Source organism: Panulirus ornatus, chromosome 23 (assembly GCF_036320965.1).
Source record: "Panulirus ornatus isolate Po-2019 chromosome 23, ASM3632096v1, whole genome shotgun sequence".
In the NCBI taxonomy this organism is placed as follows: Eukaryota; Metazoa; Arthropoda; class Malacostraca; order Decapoda; family Palinuridae; genus Panulirus; species Panulirus ornatus.
In genome coordinates, this window is record NC_092246.1 from 21,449,019 (window position 1) to 21,469,096 (window position 20,078).

A 20,078-nucleotide genomic window follows, 5' to 3' on the forward strand; every position below is an offset into this window, starting at 1 on the left:
TCATAGCGTCGTACTGGTGGTGCTACTCTAGTGAGAGTGAGGGGCCATCGTGGTGGTGTGATCCGCGTGATCACAGTGAACATCAACAGATATTTCCCTCAGAAGCAGAGTTAATGCGACGGAGAGGCAGCAGGACACGTGCCACGCTCACCCACGCTTGCACCACCACCACCACCACCACCACCTCCTGCGCCTTCTACACACCGCTGACATCAGAATAGTCAAAAGTAGCGGCCCACCCAAAGTATTACAAAATTATTAAGATTAATGGCACACCCTAAAGCTTAATCCAAAATTGTTACGGTTTGCGATGGACTTACTATAATACTTATGGTTGATTCCAAAGGGCAGTTGACTTACTTAAACCGCGGGTATATGATATACTGACCTGAAGGATAGTGAGGAGCAAATTAGCCCGGCGCTTGGAACATATAGATTTTCATTAAGAGTGTAGCATGGAGACACTACGACCAGCATGGGTGACCGACGACCTGAGGTAGGATCGATGTGTCCTGAATAAGGATCGTTGCCTCCTGAAGTAGGATTACTGTCTCATGTGAAATCAGTGTCTAATTAAAGTACGTCGAGGTCTGTTTCCATGGAACGTAAGCATGGGATAACGAAGATTTGGCTCTTGGGTTCGATGTCCTGACATTTAACGTAACTCAAAGGTCACGCTGTCTTATGTAAGGGGTAAAGAGTAATGTTTGGTTATATTCGGTCAGGGGAATGATGCAGTTTGCTGCACCTGTAATAGTGATATATAATGACTGTCTCCCACCAGCTGAACAGTCATTGTCAGTTGTAGATGACTGAACACACCAGGGTTGTGTATAATCCACGCAGTGGATGAGGCAGGTTGACGGCTGAGTTGAGGTGAGGCAGGAGACTTGGCTGTGGTGAACGATGATACAGTGTGCCATGTTAATGTTGTGGTCGTCATGTCACAATGTTGTAGCGTGTTCACGGCTTGGTGGTCACGTGACGGTGTCGTGAGTGAGTGGTTGGTCATGATGTGTGCCAGGGAGGAGAGCATCTTAGGTAGAATGGGGGTAGATAACCGGGCAGGGTTGCCGCGCAGGTAGACAGTGTACCACTGTGATGATGGCTGTGAGCATCCTCCACACTGGAGGGACAGACATGTGGATGTGATACATCTGCTCAGGAGAACGTTGATTATGGCTCTTGTTACAGTACCCACTGCTTTTGGGAATAAGGTGTGGTGTTCATGATCCGGGATGTTTAGATGAGAGTGGACTGTTTGGATGTACGTACCTCGTATGTTTATTTTATTGTAAGGATGAGTTGTATTTGAAATTTGACAGTCGACAATGAGTTCGATTTAGAAGGAAATATGGGTAGGTTTTTTTTTTTTTTTTCCCAGGTGAATTGAACCAGGTTGCTTCTTCCCTGTTTTGGAGACATAGGTCAGAATTACAGGAGAAAATATGACCAAGTATGGAAAAAAGAATAAGTAACAGAATGGGGAAGGTCAGGAGAATGAGTTGAAGAACGTATTGTGGACGACGCGACGTCTTAGTGAAAAGGGTTGACTGTGGGAAAAGACGACCTGTTGTTGTTGTTAGAGATTCACCAGGTCTAAGCCCGGCACGCGCCTCTCTCGTAAACCCCCCCCCCCCCCCCCTCTCTCTCTCTCTCTCTCTCTCTCTCTCTCTCTCTCTCTCTCTCTCTCTCTCTCTCTCTCTCTCTTATTTTATCTCCAGCCTACCGTTAATCACATCACATGTTTTCGTGAAGAAGGTCGTGCGTGAAAAGTAGAAAGCGCGTCTGTTTGAGAGCCCTGAAGAACGCCACTGTTGACAAGGGCGAGAAATTAACAGATCAGCAACCACCGCAGTAGAGCAACCGTGAAGCAGACTACACCAGAAAACCAAGAAGAATCGGGGAAGTCAAATGAAAGGAAGTGTGGTGCTTAGAGACTTATGTCACACCCAGTGAAATGCCACGAGAGTTGTCAAAGTCCACGAGAATTGATTCACCAGAGGTGGGGGTCAGGAAAAATCACCAGGAGAGCTTGTCCCGCGAGAGCTACACTAGGACTGGGAGTCTGAGTCTTCGAAACATAGCGAGAGTGAGGGGGAGAGGGAGGGTTGTGAAGACTTACCTTGCAGTAGAGGTGAGAGTAATGGACGGTAGTCAGAAGGGCCAGGACGGTTACTGACAAGAAGAGTGGAAAGTTTGGGGGATTTTAGTCTGGCGAAATAGGCCAACAAGCATCATACCTTAGGTCAGGCTCGTCACAGTGTGGTGTGTGACGGTGGAGGCGAGGTTCGTGTGACGCTCGCGTGTGGAAGAAGTCGGTCGCCCGGGGTGACGGATCCCCTGTATGGCGACCAAATTATCCCCGCGCCGAGACATCTTCCCCGGGATGCCAACTGGGGCCAGTTTTAGTCACCGTGCATACCCGGCCGCCATGCTTGCACCGCCGCCTTGTCCTCCAGGGTGTGTGGATGGGGACTTGGTGAGTTGGAAAGAAGTTGGCGCTTGAAGTTCAGAGTTCAGCGAAGTTCAATCTCGTGAGTCGGGTGATAGTGGCAGATGTTGGCAGGAGGCGGTGAGGGAGGGGGATTGGCCGCTAAGTTGGTGGTGGTGGTGGTGGGCAGCAGGGTGCTTGTGTCGCCGCCGCCGGCCGCCCTAGTGCTTGGCTAAGTATAGGAGGCGAGCGGCCCGGGTGGGCAGACCTCACTTGGCCACGTGACCCCAGCAGGTGCTTCTCACACCACACTTCCTTTCACACACACACACACACACACACTCAAATGTAACGACCCACGCACACTCATTTGCACCGCCACATGACTTACATACATTGGATACGTACATATATACGCAGATATTCATACTTCCTTAGTCCATACATTGTGACAGCAGTACACACATTGCCATGCATACATTTATACACGACATCTACACGTCTTAGTAGCGAAACACAGACAGTAGGAAAGGCGAACATGGTTACCTACACAAATAATTTAAACTTAAGGATTTAAGTGGAGCGTAAACTGAAGTCATGTAGTTCAGATGGTGAGAGTTGATGTGAGGAGCGAGTGGTGCCAGGAAGACCCACTGGCCCCGGTGTGGGTTGTATGTTGTTGTGAATACCACCTTAATAACCTCTGAATGGTGAGGACGCAAGATCCGTTGGTGAAGCCCTCCCCGTGACGGTTGGTGATGACGTAACGACGTCCTCGGTAGCAGTGACATCATCACCAGTGTATCTGTACCGCCCGCCACGCGCTGGGGTCGCTGACGTCACGGGTGTGCGTTTGGGCGTGGCTCTCCTGCTGCAGACTTATGGATGGGCTGGAGGTCTCCCCGTAGTGCAGGACTGTGGTCCCTGATACCGTCGCGATCAGGGACCCGACCACGGGGCTGAGGACGTGTAGTAGCGAGGGAAGTGGGCCTGGCCGGCTTATCGTGCAGGGCAGGAGGGTCAGGGGTAAGACTGTAGGTTTGATGGGGGTAGTGGAGGGCAACGATACTGTGCTGGTGGTCAGGGTCACACGGACGATCCGGTCGCAGCAACCAGCTCAGACCAGCGCGTGTGTGTGTGTGTGTGTGTGTGTGTGCCACATTTGCTGGAATATCCCCGTATTTCGCTGGCGAGATCACAGCTGAACTTTTACACCACCTAGAAATGTCATCAACATCAACATTGTATAACCATAATGTCTTGGCCTTTAAGGAAAACTTATAAGGGGAAAAATATAATGAAGTTTTACATCCCGAGTAGTGGAATTACGATGGCGTACCTTTTGAGTTGGGGTGGGCACGGAGAGGTGGGGGAGAGTCACCATGATCGATGGTGCTGGGACAGCGATGGTTCTTTTGCTGGAGCAGACAAGGGCGGGAAGGGAGCCGCGTCCGAGGGGGAGAGACGGGACGCTTATAGTCAGGGACATGTCAGCTGTGCGATGAGGGGAGGGTAGATGAGGGCAGCTTAATGGAAGATATGGTTGCTGCTATTGTCTGTATGTGCTGGGGGGGGGGGGGGTGTTGGGGGGAGCAGAGCAGCTGTCGGCGACGTGGCGGGGTGCGGGTGTGGGACCAGCCGTTACCAGTAGCACGTCTCTTGGCCATACAGTTTCCTTCCCTGTCCACATATTCTTCAACTCTATCACACGGTCTTCTTACTTGTCAACATAGCCTCCTCCCCTATCCACATCGTCTCACCTAGGTGTCCTTATTTAGTTCAAAGCACTTATCAACATTTGAAACCAGCCTCCTTCCCTTACTCTTGTCGATCCACCTCCCTGTTGCTTCGTCTCACCTCAGGCAGAGTCAGGTTGACCAGACCATAACCAACACTCCTGTACTCACCGTCTCAACCATTCCTTCCTCTGTATTGAGCCTCGTTCTGTTATCCTCATTTTTGTTGACCTAGATGCACATACCTGCGCAGCCGCTTGCACCGGACATTGCTGTAATGCAGGTACCTCGCCGTATCGTGGATCGTGTCCCTTTTCTCGTAAGAATATACTTCTGAAATCACGTTGAACCCACGTTCGTTGGTTCTGCAGGTGACCCAGTATTAGGATGAGTGTAGTGAGTATTAGCGTAGCATAGCAGGCTGCTTCCCTTTGGGGCCTTACTCACACTGTGTTGATACTTGACTCCCTCCCGTCGGGAATGAGACAAATCCGTTAGTATGGTTATATCCACTTTTATTGATGTGCGCAAGATGTGTCTTTTGTAGGGGTGTAGTTGTTGATAACGAGAGAGAGAGAGAGAGAGAGAGAGAGGAGAGCTGGTGGTGGAGTAACCTGGTGGAGGTGACACGGTCTGCACACATGTTAAGTTCAGTAGGTCCTCGGTGTCAGACACTACTAGTATGACAGGTGCTGCCAGCACTTCTTTACTCAGCACACAGGCTTCGGGAAGCGCTGTGTGTTGTGCTTTAGGGAAGGGATTATTTATCTCCTGTGAACACCGGACTGTATCGGATGGGAAGTTTTCCGAGGATTTGTAGGTTTAATTTGAAGACGTCCTCACTTAGACATGGAGTCTAGTTTGTTTGCCTTAGGGCGCATTGCTTGCTTGACTCTGGCGTGTTGCGTTTGCTACAGGGAACTATATGGAAGTTACTGAATACCTGTTTCTTCACTATATAGCAAAGACAAGTGAACTGTGGAAGTGAAAACTTCTGATTTTTAGGTCGTGATTCACGAACATCTGTCGCAGACTGTGAAGCGACTAACATAAGTTGGTTTAAGTGTATAGCTATATTGATAAGTGTAAGTAGACGAAGATCATTTAAGTGAATCTATAGAGAACAGTTGTATACAAAGAAAACTTTGACCTTATAGAAAAGACAGACCTTTTAGAGATTACATAGACCCTACATAGAAAACTATGTGCATATAGAATTTAAAGTGTAACTAGAGGAGACTGGCGTGTACATAGAAGACGGTTGAGAGTGTTGGCCAGGTAGATGTAGTGTAGCATGAACCCAGGATGGCCAACAAGAAGAGAGCTTCCTCGCTTCTGAAGGACATCAAGTGAGTACCTTCCTGCCTGTGTTTAACCTTACGTAGCCCCACAACTATAGCAGTTGCTGCTGCCTTCCCAAGCCTGTAACCAGGGTAAGTGTCTGACCTCAGCTGCAACACGCCGACTTTTGAAACGAGCCAGTTATTATTTCCTCACGGAGCCTTGTGGTAAGAAGCAGAAAAAGATGATTATCTCTGAATCGGATGATACGTGCATTGACGACTATAGGAGTCGATGTCCCATAGTTTTGATCACTTTTGACCAAGACACAAATGATAGGCGAATGTAGGAGCAGTACGCGGAGGCCGCCTCCCCCGTTGTGCATTGCTTGCTTGGGGAAATGTTGCCCTACATGAGCACGTCATCCAGTGAGTAGAAACATTACTGTAATATTTTTTAAATCCTTGACAGCATTCCTTTGTCTTTGTGTTTTCATTTTTTACATATGAAATTTGTACCAGTCTAAGTAATCTGGAGTCTTATCATGTCAGTCACTTCGATCTTGGTGCTCTGTTTCATTCTCTTGTCATTACTTTACGTATTCCCCAGCGTTGATAGTAGATATCCATCTTCATCTACAGTTTGTTGATAAGTCAGGTTTCAGGCGGTGGCCCACACAGCCTCTGTACCCTCCACCACCTGGGTGGTAATATAGACTGTGTAATGATGTGGTATGTTTTTCAGTGTGTAGCGTTGGGTGCTATGATTTTTCTCTTGAAGGTCGTAAGGCTAACATTTTTTTCCTTCTTAAATCATCCATTTTGCTTTTCATATACAAGCCTCATGTTTTCCTTATCACGCAAGGCCTTTATTTTACGTCACTGAAGTCCTTCATTTTCACTTTTGTCATCCCAGTCACTTGTTCTTCCTCACGTGAGTCATTTCCACCTTCTATTCAGGGTGAGTTGGGGAAGGTGTATAGGGTGACGTAAGACTAGCCCCTCCCCCCCTTCCCAACGAGATTGGGGTAGTGATGTGGAGCGGGGAAGGACCTCTCTTGCAAATGTCTTGCATAACACACACACACACACACACACACACACACACACACACACACTCAGCAAACCATCTCTTTCTTTCATTGAGAAAATACGGTATCAAGTGGATATACACAGTAAAGGAAATCCGACCTGAATAGATTCTTTTGTTTTTTTTGTTTTTTTGTTTTTGATGATTCATGTTGCGACGTATTTGCCTCGGAGGTCAGTGTAACTTGGAGGTGCACAGCGACGTGTACAGATCATGTTCAGGCAGTGTTTTTCTTCAGCGTTAAGGATGACCAAATGTTCTGCCCACTTGTTTAGTGTTAAGCATATACTTTGAAGCACCTTTTCATTAATGTTACCAGGATACCATTACGTGAGATTTAACTAGTCTAAATCTTGTGAACTGTTGACGGTATTGCAAGCATCGACCGGTATCCGCCAGACGCACCCCTCGATCGGTCAGTTCCTCACTGGCTTTCGTTCAGGAAATACGTAGAACCGTCGTTGTGGATGAAGAAATTAATGTGCTCTACAGATCTAGGTCAGTTGTCCCTTGTCGGAGAAATAAGGACAACCGACTGAAATATAGTGATAGGGGAAAAATCATGGACTTCATCGTGGAGGTTAGGTCCTACACTTTGTATCCAACTTTTTGTACTTGACAAACCAGCTATTTTCTCCCTCGAGCCTTATAATTATCTCGGTCACTTCGGCACACGTTCCTTGCGGCATTTTTTTTTTTTTTTACCACCCTCAGTTACTCGCTCTTGCCCTATTATTAAAAACCATCAAGCTTCATTTGGACATGTATATTTATTGTGCACAGTATACATATTTTGAAGGAGTTACATGATCTTTCTAGCCCTCCAAAATTATCCTGAAATTATTGATTCGCACATACGTCGAAGTTAGTGAAGTCCTCAGCATTTTGTACATGGAATCACCGTGAAAATTTTTATCAGATACTTTTGGCATTCGATTACTTTGTAGAATATTGAATAAAGGAACTGCAGTGTATATATTTATATTATTATTTTCTGTCACATCTTGGAATTACAGTATAATCTTCCAGTACAATCCCGGAATTACATTACTATTTCCAGCTGCCTCGGAATTTATTATTTTCCAGTACAGTCTCGGAATTATTTCATTATTTTCCATTACCATCTGTTGACACGTGCCGGGCAACGCGAGGCCTCCGTGCAGCAGTTGGCGAACTTGTGCTGTGGGGCGGGAAGTGTGGGTGGCTGGTGTAACAGCCACACAGACAGGTCTGCTGACTTGCTTGAGAAACCTGAGCTGCTTGCCCTGGGCCCTACGTAAACATACCTGGTCGTGCAGGAAGCATGTCTGGTGTTACTGCTTGTTAATGATTCATCAGTAAGTCATCCATTGCAAGTCTGGGTGTGTACTACATTTGCAGATACCTGCAATAGAGTTTTTCTGAGAAAAACAACGCTTGAAGATACCTACAGTTGAATTTGATTTGAGAAACGGCGTTCGTTACTTGTTTGTCGTGTGTCGGGACGCAGGCACGAAGGGTGTTGATATCCTGTGTGTGGTGTGCTGCCTTCCCGTCCTGTGGGATGGGATTTAGCGTTCTCCTCTTGTACGCTCACACGGTTCTCGAAGATGTGGATATCCCTCAATGAAGTGATATATATATATATATATATATATATATATATATATATATATATATATATATATATATATATATATTGAATTAGAACAGTATTCTGGCTGCCCACTTGTGTATAGGACAGCGTCTCTGGTCAGTGTCATTGCCGGGGAGGTATGTGTGGAGAAAGGCCAGAATATGCTAGGTATTCGTCGGGGAGAGTGTATTAAGTGTATCTACTTTATACCCAGTTAATTAGGATCATCGCGGGTTTTGTGAGCTCGATTGTTGAAGGTCTGTGATAACTTGATCCCCATATGATTAGTTTATTTCATGGATATGATACGGGAAAGAGGGATGATACCTATGGTTACATTGGATGGCTTGACTGCCCATATTGTGACGGAATGGGTAATGTAAAGCTTCCCTATTGCAAAGTTTTGTGTTTAGTCTTGGATGATGGCGATGAGAACCGCCGACTCAAGATTCCAGCCGTGTATGGTATGTTTTGATCTCCTTACACAGTAGAAGGTGACGTAGAAAATTACTGGCGTATGTGTATTTGAATAATATCACTAGCGGACGCGATAACTGACAAACCTGAGGTGTGTCGGGACTTTGGTCTCTGTGCCATAGAAAACGGGTAACGTGAGGGACAGGCTTCGATTTTCTATGACGTGCCTCACTCAGTAGCAGGGAGACTCCACTAAAGAGAGGTAAGGACAGGCCTTAATACCCACGTATCCATTATGCTTTGCATGGTGTAAGGAAGTCTGGGATTACCGTCATACAGTGGGCCTATGACAAAGCCAGTTGGCACGTTGCGAAAAGATGGAGCACTTCTTGCGTACTCCTTTTCAGAGGAAAGGATTTTTGTTTTGTGGATGAATCTTAGACATGTAGGTGTGAAACATATAATAAAATTTTCCATTAGTTGAAAACAGCTGTCAAGTTGGGTTGAGCTCATTGTTAAAGGGCTTGTGTGACATTCTTCCTGGGTAGTTACCGCTGTAATTTACTCACTGGAGATATAAATCAGGCACGATTCAATGATTCTGATCCAGCGTACCCTCCTGCACGTCAACAAATATTGAAAGAAAAAAAATGTAGTGATATGTAATTATGGTGTTTAACAAGTGTTATGTGATGTTTTGATAAATGAAAAAATACGGCAGAAGTCTCCTCCAGGTGATTCAGAGCGTGGCAGAAGACCTCATCAATCAGTACAAATGAAACGTTGTGTTAGATTTACCGTTACAGTTTTCAGAGTAAGGCTTTCTTAAGGACCTGTGTTAGGGGAAGACCTGGTATGTCGAAAATCAACAGAGGCAGCAGCGTTTGACTTTGTTTCACTTACTTCCTTCTCCATAGAAAAATATGTGCCCGTCGTTTGCTTATAGATTGATAGATATTGGTGATTATTAGTCTAGTGTCGCGTTAGGTCAGGTGATGAATTTAGGTTATGTGGTTTCTCTCCGTTATTCACGTTTTCTATTTTTGTGCGGTTTACCTCATAAAATCATCCTCTCGTGTTGAATTGGTCGGCATATAGTTACTGACACAAAATATACCGAAGGTAGTGGATAGGTAGGAAGGGATCGCGTGGACTATAAGAAAAAAAAATTGGCGTAGGTGTTTAACCAAGAGTTCCAACTCTCGTACCTGCTGGCAGCCTAGATACGTAGTGTTCCCGCCCAGCGCTTACCAGCACCATCGCCCTCGGGTTCGCTTAGTTGGCCTTAATTATTTTTCGTGTGCTATCCTTTAACGGATTATTTCGTGATTATTTAGTGCATATAGAGGTACACTGTAAAGTGTGTTGTAGTTATAATGGTGTGGGAGACGTGCGGTCGTGTGTGTGCGTGTGTGTTGGCGTAGTTGTGTGTGTGGGAGCGTGGAGGATGTTGGGCGGCGGTCTACGTAGCCTAGCACACCTGACTTGCATGTGTCCCCTTCATTGTGACTTTGCTTATGTTACTTGGTGATTCTCCTTGATCCATGTTGTGCTCACAGCTTCACCAGGACTAAACGAAAGGGAGGCCTAACGTTTCCACAAGTGATGCAGGCAAGAACAGTGTTGGTGACGTTTGGTGAAACCTGAGGGTGGAAGTGGCGGCATACTCGATGAAAGTTGTGTTGAGCCGCTTTACTGTATCTGATAGGAAAGGCTTGATGTTGGAATGTTATTACCAGAAATAGTGCGTTCGTAAATGATGTATACTGTTTTCGAAAAGGGCTATAGATAACAAAAGTGCAAATATTCAAAGTTCATTTCTTAGAATCGCATCACATTGATGCTGATTGGCGTTAGAAATTGAAGTAAAACATTTATGGGGTCAGAGACCCAGTTTTTATCCTATGTTGATGAATTATGAACAATACTACATTATGGATACAAGCTCACAGTTATAGTGAATGTGCAGTGAAGTTAATTTCTTCATTTCCAACCAGTGTAGGGTCACGGCCATCAGTTCAGCCAGTAGCTTCGCGTTACCACATTTGATTATTAATGCTAAATGTTTAGATGATATACCTCTACAAGCATGTACATACAACTTCATTAATTTTTCGAAATATTAAGTATATATGTCACAGCTGTAGAGAGAGAGAACTTAGAAGTTAGGATTATACCGGTTCATCTTAGAAACTTAGGAAATTTTACATTGTACACTTAATGGTAACCTTTTTGATTATTTGTAATCACGTATTCGTTAATTATAGGAGGGAGATCAACCCTCGAGGGGCCCCTATTTTTTTTTAATTAAGCAGTGTCCTATGTAAGCCAGCAAATCACAGATTACTTTTGTTTTCAAGTTTATTTTAACTAGTACCTGTACTTACGTTTATTTTAGCATATCTATTTCATAACACGACATTTATTCAAACAGGATTATTTCATCTCGGTGATCTGATAATTTTGTTTGTCATATTCAGTCGAGGCAGCCCACTAACGCAGATTGAGAATGTGAGAACATACTTCGCAAGGATCGTTGAATTAGCTTTGCACTGGTCCTACTGGTTTTTATGAATAGGAATGATGAACTGTGTGTGTGTGAGTTTGTAGTTGTGATGGTTGGCGTCAGGTAGTGTGCTCAGGTTGGAGAGGGGGCGCCTCACGTATGCGTGTATACACAATGGTTCGTCTCTTGCCACAGCTGCACTGGTAGCGGCAGCCTGTGGATATATATAGTTGGGAACAGAAAACGAGAGCATTTACGAGCTGTTTATATATATATATATATATATATATATATATATATATATATATATATATATATATATATATATATATATATATAGTTTGTGTGTCGGGCTGAATCATGTGTTTAACTGCGGTCACAATATACCAGGGAGAAAGTTTTACACGTGCTGCCACGTCTCGTAACCTTGAATATTTGTACACGTTAAAAGAAATATCTTACCTTTTGTGTGAAATAATATAACTGTGGATGAAGGATTTTGAGAATTGTCATTGGTCCGGCCTCACATTAGTAACCCTGCTTTCATGATACTATATCAACTGCTTGCGACGTTTCCTGTCATTTCCCGTAACTAGATTGATTTCATATTTCGATAGAAAAAATTTGAAAGTAGGGCTACCGCTATTATTAGGAATTTTGTCTTGTCATTCCCGCTTACCAACCTTGCCGAGATAACAGTTGTATTGGTCTTTTCGAAATTCATCGAATCCATCTGGGAAGATATTTTTTATACCGTGTGTACCATGACTTCAGTACTGCTTTTATGCATGCTCACACACTACTAGTCATGTGTACACACACACACACACACACACACACACACATATGCGTGACAGCATAGGGTGGCTTGTGGTGCAACATAAACGCAATATTTCGAGTGTGGTTGTGTGGAGAGTCGGGCTACAGCATTGTTATTGGCTTACCGCGACGATCTGTAAATTTTAGAAAATCGAATTTTTAAACAAAGTTTATAGCAAACGTACAGTTGTTGTTTTTCGTTCACGGACGCTGAGTGCGACATCGTCATGCATTCCAGGCATGCATTGGTAAGCGAGACGTATAAGTTGGGCTAGGCTGTTGGCATGGTGGCCTCGTGTGAGTGTGGTTATCACTGATGGTGCTGGAGTATCCGTTGGAGGTGGAGGATGTCCGTAATCAAGAATTATTTTTTGTAGATTGCGTATAGTGAGACTTATTTGAAGTTTATACTAGGCTTTGATGATGAATATGTGAAAGACGTTCATGCTTATTATACCTTGCGTCGTTATTTTGAGATCTTGTGTGGATTCCTCCACCTCCACTCTCCTTGCGCCAGTCGTCATGGTTCAAACAGGCCCTACACGTACTTGATTACAACCATCAGGACTTTGGGCTCAGATTTCAAAGTCTCTGTTGTACATGATTGGAATAATCCAAGAGTTGCACTTGACATGGAAAACGGATGTATTTGTTAGTCTTTGTTGTCACTTTCGAGTTTATTTTAATCACATTATAGGTGATGCAAGCCTCATCATTCTTTTCATCCCTCATGACCTTGGCATCATCTGCAAACATAGTTAAGTCCAGTCCTTCTAGGAAGTCATCTATATTGATGAACAAGAGCTTTGGTCCTAGGGCTGAGCCTTTTGACTAACCAGCCCAAATCGAGAAGGCTCCTTTTACGTGCATTCTATGGTCTCTTCCTCTATGTTAATGTTCAGTCCATTGAAGGATCTCCCCCTTGATCCTGCCTGATGGTCCAGCATGTTTCCCACTCTCCTTTGCATTTCAGTGGCAGATACTTACCATCCACCCATTCCCCTCTTTTCTCTAAAACGAAGCCTACTTTTAGAAGTTTGAGTGTTGGAAGTAGTCACTGATAGTGTGTGTGTGGGGGGGGGGGGGGGAGGGGGGGCTGTTCCTACTGGACACCCACCCACCAACCTAGTATGGCGGGCTGGTGAATTCTGGGCCACCTTAGTTCCCTCATCAATCCCTCATTAGTGAGTCAGGTCTGGTGGCGGTGACCACGCCGCCTCCCTGGTGCCCACCTGCAACCTGGCTGGCTCAGGTACTCATTGGGTATGTCTGCTGTGACCTGTACTTGGTCGTCCTCTCCAAGTTCCTATTCCCCTTTAAATACGACGGTACGACGCATGAGCTTAAAGGTATGTACATACGTCCCATGGGTATGAAGGCTTAGCCTTCCACCTCACCTTGTAAGCGTCAGGTCAGAGGAGGTCACACTGTCGTGCTCAAAGGTTTTAACGTCGTGGTCAAGGCGTTGTTAACAGTGTGTATTGCCGACATTCGTGCTAGTTAACCACTGTGGCTTCATCGATTAAAGAAAATTCGATATCTAGGTGGGTTGTTCTCTGCCAGTAGCGCTCAGTAGGAAGCCAGTATTGATGATACTACCTGGCCTTATGTTCTCTCCAGATCGTAATACATCACTTTCACACGACCATACTGAAAGAATTTTTTGTTTTAATTTTATTCCAAAAGAACTAAATAGATAAGATGCTTATTTCTGTTATCGTGGGAATGTTGGCTGTGGGCATGTTCGAGTGTTTGTGCATTTCACTGAGGGATAATCCCAGGGCAATACGAGGAGGGAGTGTTTGCACGCTTGGGATTCCATCTTAATCCTTCTTCATTATCTAAACATGTTAAACTTCCTCAACGCCACATTTACGGACCCTTTGTTTTTTTGAGTGTGTTTAGGTACCTGTTTTTGAGGGAGGTCTACACGTGGAGTACCATCTGTTGTTGAACATTGTTATAGTCATGGAGCTTCACAAGCCTGAGTATTTTCTCTTCCTTCATAGCCTTATAACTTAGGTTGTTCCATCCATCCACAATTCTCTTGTTACAGAATCACTGGACCTCTCTCTTAACACATTTCTTGCCGCGACCTCGCGGCCACTTTACCGTGCTGTCAGTGAAGTTCTTTTTCGCCATTTTTGTAGTGTAAAATTTTGTCCAAACGGACCTATGGTCGCTTTTACTTTCCATATTTCAGTGAAGTATTCATTGTTCATATTGTTTGTTTGATGAGGTAAGTAGTAAACAGAATAGTAGCGGCCCCGGGACAGAGCCCTGGGTCACATCACTTGTTCCCCCAACCAACAGAGAAGAGGAATATTTGAGGTGCGTGTTCCGTACCCTTCTATTCATACAATGTTTAACCCACCAGAGGAGTCTTCCCTAATATACCTGCCTGAAAATCCAGCTTCAGTACCACCCTCTTTAGTAGTAATGGCCTTGTAGGTGTCCAGGAACACACAGTCTACACTTCTCTGCAGTTCAGTAACATTTACCTGTGCATCTTAAAAAGAGGCGGAACATTTGTTTTCTTTCACTGTTTTGGCACTGTAACCTCTACCAACATTTCAAGAGGCTTCTTATGTGTTAGTTCACACTCCTTGAGAACATACGGGTTGTTTCCATCATGCCCAGGCATTTTTGTGAATCAAATTCCTTCAAGATCAGTGCTTTCCGTGGCCGCCTCTCCCATCCCAGGTCACTGGTGTTGGCGTTAGTTATGCTCCACCGTGAATACACCGTGGCATTTATCATTCAGTTTCTTTTATATTGGCTTCCTCGGTAGCCCTTCCGTGGTGTGTGTGTGTGTGTATGTATGTCAATTTTCAGTGTGTATTGTATGAGAAGAGAGTTTTAAACTCCTTGGACCTTATCCCTTGTGTGTGTGTGTGTGAGAGAGAGAGAGAGAGAGAGAGAGAGAGAGAGAGAGAGAGAGAGAGAGAGAGAGAGAGAGAGGAATCACTTGAGTACGTTTTATAGTACGCATGTTTTGATGGTTCCTGAAATACTGAGGGACCAACAGCTTCACATAAAATCTGATGTCATGCTCTTGCGCGCCCTGCCCATTCCTGTTAAGGTATTGTAGGTAAGGCTAGTGGTGGCGACGGGTGTGAGGGCACATGGTTGCTGGGTACCATGTTTGTAGGTGTTACGTTACATGGTGGGTGCCATGTGGTACTTAGGTGATCTGTACCGTGTTATGGTACTTGGGTTGTGGATACCATATGGGATAGGGCCAGAGTTTGCTTGGTAGTGATAGTGGTAAGTGGTCTGGAGCACACCATGAGATGTATACGTCATATAAACATGGTTCTTAGGGTTCTCACTGGTGACCTGGTCACAAGTGCGCCTCCGGGCCCATCATCCGCCATGGGTGTGTAGGAGTGACAGGCAATGATGGATTGTCCGTGGGGTTTACGCCATGCGGACCACGAGTGATTATTGTTCAATGTTATTTAGGGTAAACACGTTAGAATTTGCGCTGCCGTGGGTCTTGTTTGGAAGCTGTAAGTCGACGATGGATTTCGTCTCGTATGTGTGAGGACTGTGGGGTGCAGGGATGGACGACCTTGGTGGCCAAGCACGACTACTATTCCTGGTGGAGGGAGGAAGGTCGTCTACGCAAGTACTTGGTAAACGCGAGGCGTCGTTCGGAGGGACACGTTCATAGTATCTTACAATGTGGGAGTTGATGCGTTAGTCTTTTGATTATAATGATACGATGATTGAACATGAGTTGAACGATCATTAAATATGGCGCGATCCTTGAACATGACAGCGCGTTCTAGTCGTATGATGGCGAAACCCTTGACCCAGTCCTTCAAGGTCAGGTAAACAGTCACACCTCTAAACTTAAGGGTCACACCTTCTTGCTCAAGGGGTTAAATTCTAGATTTTTTTTCCAGGTGAGATAGGAATCAACAGACGTAATTCAGAATACCTCAGTAGAAACGCGAGACTGCACCCGTGATCCTTCGTAGTGTATTGGTTTGCATAGCAACGTACCTATCTAACAGGCCTTGGTTTTTGTCCTGGACAGGGCATCTGGCTCGTAGCCAACCCTGCCGTTCATCCTCCCTCTTGTAGATATCCATGAATAAAGTATTTTACGTAAACGGGAGTCCATGAGTGTGCGAAAACAAGTTACGCACGCATGGTCTGGAGACGGGGCCAGGACGAATGTTAAATTCTCCCTGCAACACGTATAGTAATCACTACAGCGGAATGAAAATCTACGACTGTCGCAAGTTAGTAGCAGTTGTTGTGGTATGTGGCTGGCGTGGGTTGTAGCAGTGTGGGCGGGGGAAGGAAAGAGGAGGAGGCTGGGGTGGGAGGAAGTGTGCCACACAACCTGCATCGTAAACATTGTAAACGGCGGGGGGAAGCGTCAGCATTCTCAATACCTGTTTGTAGACTCAGTTGTGGAGCAGTGGTGGATGGAGTGTGTCAGGGATGGTGTGGTGAGTTGCGCGGCGGGGCCTGTGTTAGCATGGTGGCAGGCTGTCCCGAAAGGACTTGGTCATCTGTGTATGAAGTAGCAGTAAAGGGAGATGATCAGGGTGGTGTGACATGTGACTAGTGGTTCCTCTGTTGTGGTGGTCAAGGCCACTGCTACCTGTGTTTATGTCTTGCTTGTCAGCAAGGTTACGGTGATGTCTCGGTGCTGAAACGTGATGATCTCAGTTATTGTTGTAGATTCTAAGGTCGGAAACCATACAGTTGAGAGTGGATTCACATCTCCATGGTATTACTGAAGGGGAGGATCAGATGGGTTGCGGGTCAGCGAATGTCGTTGTGGCATGGTGAAGGTTGTAGGCCTGGCCGACCTCGGTGAAGCAAGCAGCTACCTGGAGGGCAGCGCTGACAAGAGGTTGTGGTTGGGCGTTCCTTCACTCACTTGATCGATGCTTGGGAAGCTGATGAAACGTTCTGAACACGACGGTGTTGAGGAACCTCCTCCTCCGGGGTACAGTATGTCTACAGTGAAGTCTGGTTTGTGCTACGATGTATCGGAAAAGGTCAGTGGAATGTGTGGCGGTGATTTGAGGTGGGTGTGTATCAGCAAGTAGCTGGACCCACAGGTTGGTATGGTGTCTTTAAGGTGAGGACTACCTGGCCGGGCAGGTGAGGTGAGCGGGCAGGATGCAGACGGCAGCATTGCCAGAATTTGACAAAGGACAGCATGTTGTGTGTGGGCGGGTGGGGTCCCGGGAGCCCACCCCATTGTGACCTGTCTGTAACCCGTCATTTGTGTTCTTCCTCGGATACAATGACTTCAGATAATGTAGGTATTGCGGTTTGTTGTGTTCGGAGACTACAGGTGTTGAGGCTGCCATTACTGGCTCTTCTACACGTATATTACTGACATATTTCCTCTCAAGTCAGGAAGTACACCTGCGTTACTCTTGCTGTAGTCAGTAGTGTAATGGATTAGCATTGCAGATGTTGGGAAAATACCAATGTTTACTGTAGCATAATAGTGGTGGTGAAAGGCCCTGCTAGCGTGGGCGGGGCGGGGCGTGTGGGCGGCGACGCGGCTACGCACCATTTCGTCATGACCCGATCTGGGACCATCCTCCAGCCTCACACGTTGTCTCTCCCTTAGGACACGGTTCCATTCCCTCTAGGTTCTCCCAGCTTATTGCCCATTTTAACGCTGTTTCCATGCCATTTTTCCCTTACGTACTCTAACCCACTTTACAGTGTATACCCCTGCTAGGCCTTTCCCACCATCAACATGACTCCCCCAACCCTCCACCATCTCCAAATCCACTCTGCCATACTGCCCGACATTCTCATTTTAAAGAATTTTGAACAGGGAAGATTTTGTTGTCTTCATCTGGTACTTAACTGAAAGTTTTGTCCAGCAAATTATTTTGGAAATAGAAAAAAGGTGGAACTACTACTGGCAGTTATGAGAAATTTGAATACGGATATTTGCTGGCTTGTGACGAATAGTGGTTAGTGCATTGTGTTCATTCATTTTTTCCTTGTCATTCAGTTTGTTTACAGCTTAGTCTCTCGCGATGCAATATCATAGAGTTTATTGTAAATGTATTTGAACTCTTGATGGAAAAGTTAAAATTCATGGGATGTAAAACGCGACACAGCTTGTTCCCGTTTTCTGTTTGCAAGCGGAGATAGAGGGAGGGATTAGCGAGCAAGCAGTCTTGTTGTGGAGCTGTGTTGAGGGAGGGCGCGAGTGATCGGGTGTGTGAGTGTGTGTATATGTCATTGCAGTCTGGTGGCCAGAGATCCATAGTGTGGATTGAGGTGGAGGCCAGTCGTGTGGAGATGGTGGCGTGCTGTATGCCGCAGTACAGCACCTGCGTAACAATTCGTGGCCAAGGCTGGTCGGCTTGGGTGACTTAGTCCTTGGGTTGTGGGCACGCTTGCTTCCCACACTGGAACTGACACACGTGTCCGGCTACCACACGGGTGTGGCCTAAGGTACATATCATTGACGATCTGCAAATATGTTTCATCTTAAGGCCGTCAGGACTTTTGTAATTCATATCCGCCTTTGTTTCGATCGTTGAGTCAGAGGGATGTGATGCCATGGTATATTTTTTAATTTGTATTGCACTTCTCGTGAGATGGTATGAATTTCGTTTATACAGTGGTGTCTTAGCGAAAGTCCAAGATGAATGGGAGAGATATACCGGAGTTGCTGGCAGCATCTTTGTTATCCTGTGATGCGGCTGACATTCGTGTGATTTATCTTGTTCCCCACAAAACCTCATCACTTCCATTACCGGTCTTCAGTTTCTCATATATATATATATATATATATATATATATATATATATATATATATATATATATATGTGTGTGTGTGTGTGGGGGGGGGGGGGGAGTTCTTGTGAATTTAGGATCGGGAATTATTTGATACGCTCTCGCGTCATTGATGAAAGCTTGAGTGAAAGAAGATATGCTGGACGAAGTCCTTGTTTGTGTGTGTGGTGATGGTGGTGGGGTCCACCTTCTGATGACACACTAAACGCATGGTTGTCCTTAGGCTAGACGGGCTGGCGTTTCCTTTCCCAAGGGACATTGTTTAGCAGCCACAGTCCTCGCAGAAGCGTCTACAGATCCTGACTGTGAAGGGTACTTCTAGCGGGTGCTCTCAACCATGACAGCATCCCTCTGCAACTGATATAGAGAGGGATGGCTACTAAGGACCTATGATCAACATGCACACACAGTTGCACGTAGGAATGAAAAGATGTTTCATTTAACTGTGTAAAAAAAAACCTCCCCCCAAGAAGAAGAGGGTAACATTTGTCTGGGTGGATGGCTTAATGAGATACCATCTGTGGCGGGTAATGAATGTCATGACTCAGTAACGGTCGAAGCCAGTATTGCCACTAGGGGTTGGACCTGAGATCATTAGGAACTACCATAGCAGAGCACAGGACGAACACTGACTTATGGAAGGAAGGAACTTTTACGGGGCAGTGCTGGCCAGGGGGACAGTGTGTGAGGAATGAGGTGCTCCGTGTGAGGAAGATAGAACCGCTGTGAAGGGAACCAGTGTGGGAGCGCACCCTCCCGCCACTACACTTTCACTCACCCCTCCTACCGGATCACGTAGCTTGAATATATCGCATGCCAGGAACGTGTGTTTGTGTGACACGGACACACCAACCGTGGTCGTAGAGAGTGGGAAGGTGCATGGTGTAAGGCTTGGCTCTCATTCACATGTTTATGTACTCTTCAGTCAGTTGAATCATATGTAATACTGTAGGCTGAAAATTCGGAGTGAGTATCGCGCTTGGACAAATTGTCACTGGCACTCATATCTAGTTGCAGCACGTGACACCAAATTTTGAGAGATTTCCATCCGGATTTTGAATGGTAAATAGATAGATGGACCTCTTTGGTGCTGAGGATAGCGTTGCTGACCGTGATGCGTTTTCGGGCCGCCCGGGGTCGAACGCATAGGTTCGAACACTGGTTGCGGCAATCGGTTCACAGTCAGGCCATCTGTTCATCCTTCCCGAGGGGTTGGTCGATAAATTGGGTACCTGAGGTGGGATGTATATAGTTTTAGTAAGGTAATTTTGATTAGGGTTTTCAGTTGCCCGTCGTCTCGGCTGAAAGAGAAAGCGTAACAGGAAACTAAGAAACGGTAGAAAATATGGAAAGAAGTACATTTATATTAACCATGTTTAT

General features: G+C 45.6%; 1 protein-coding gene across 12 annotated transcripts in view; it reads left to right on the top strand.

Annotated features, from left to right (window-relative positions):
* Positions 1–20,078, top strand: part of LOC139756880 (uncharacterized) — a 127,304-nt gene that overhangs the window by 82,719 nt on the left and 24,507 nt on the right. For 2 of the 12 annotated variants that reach the window (XM_071676751.1, XM_071676752.1), the window contains exon 2: positions 5,133–5,519. The exons of 9 other annotated variants lie outside the window; for them this stretch is intronic. In XM_071676751.1, coding sequence (XP_071532852.1) covers positions 5,476–5,519 — 44 coding nt within the window. In that variant the 5' untranslated portion in view covers positions 5,133–5,475. Of the gene's footprint in view, positions 1–5,132; positions 5,520–16,340; positions 16,364–20,078 lie in introns of those variants that run through there. One more of the 12 variants, XM_071676753.1, reaches the window with a different exon arrangement.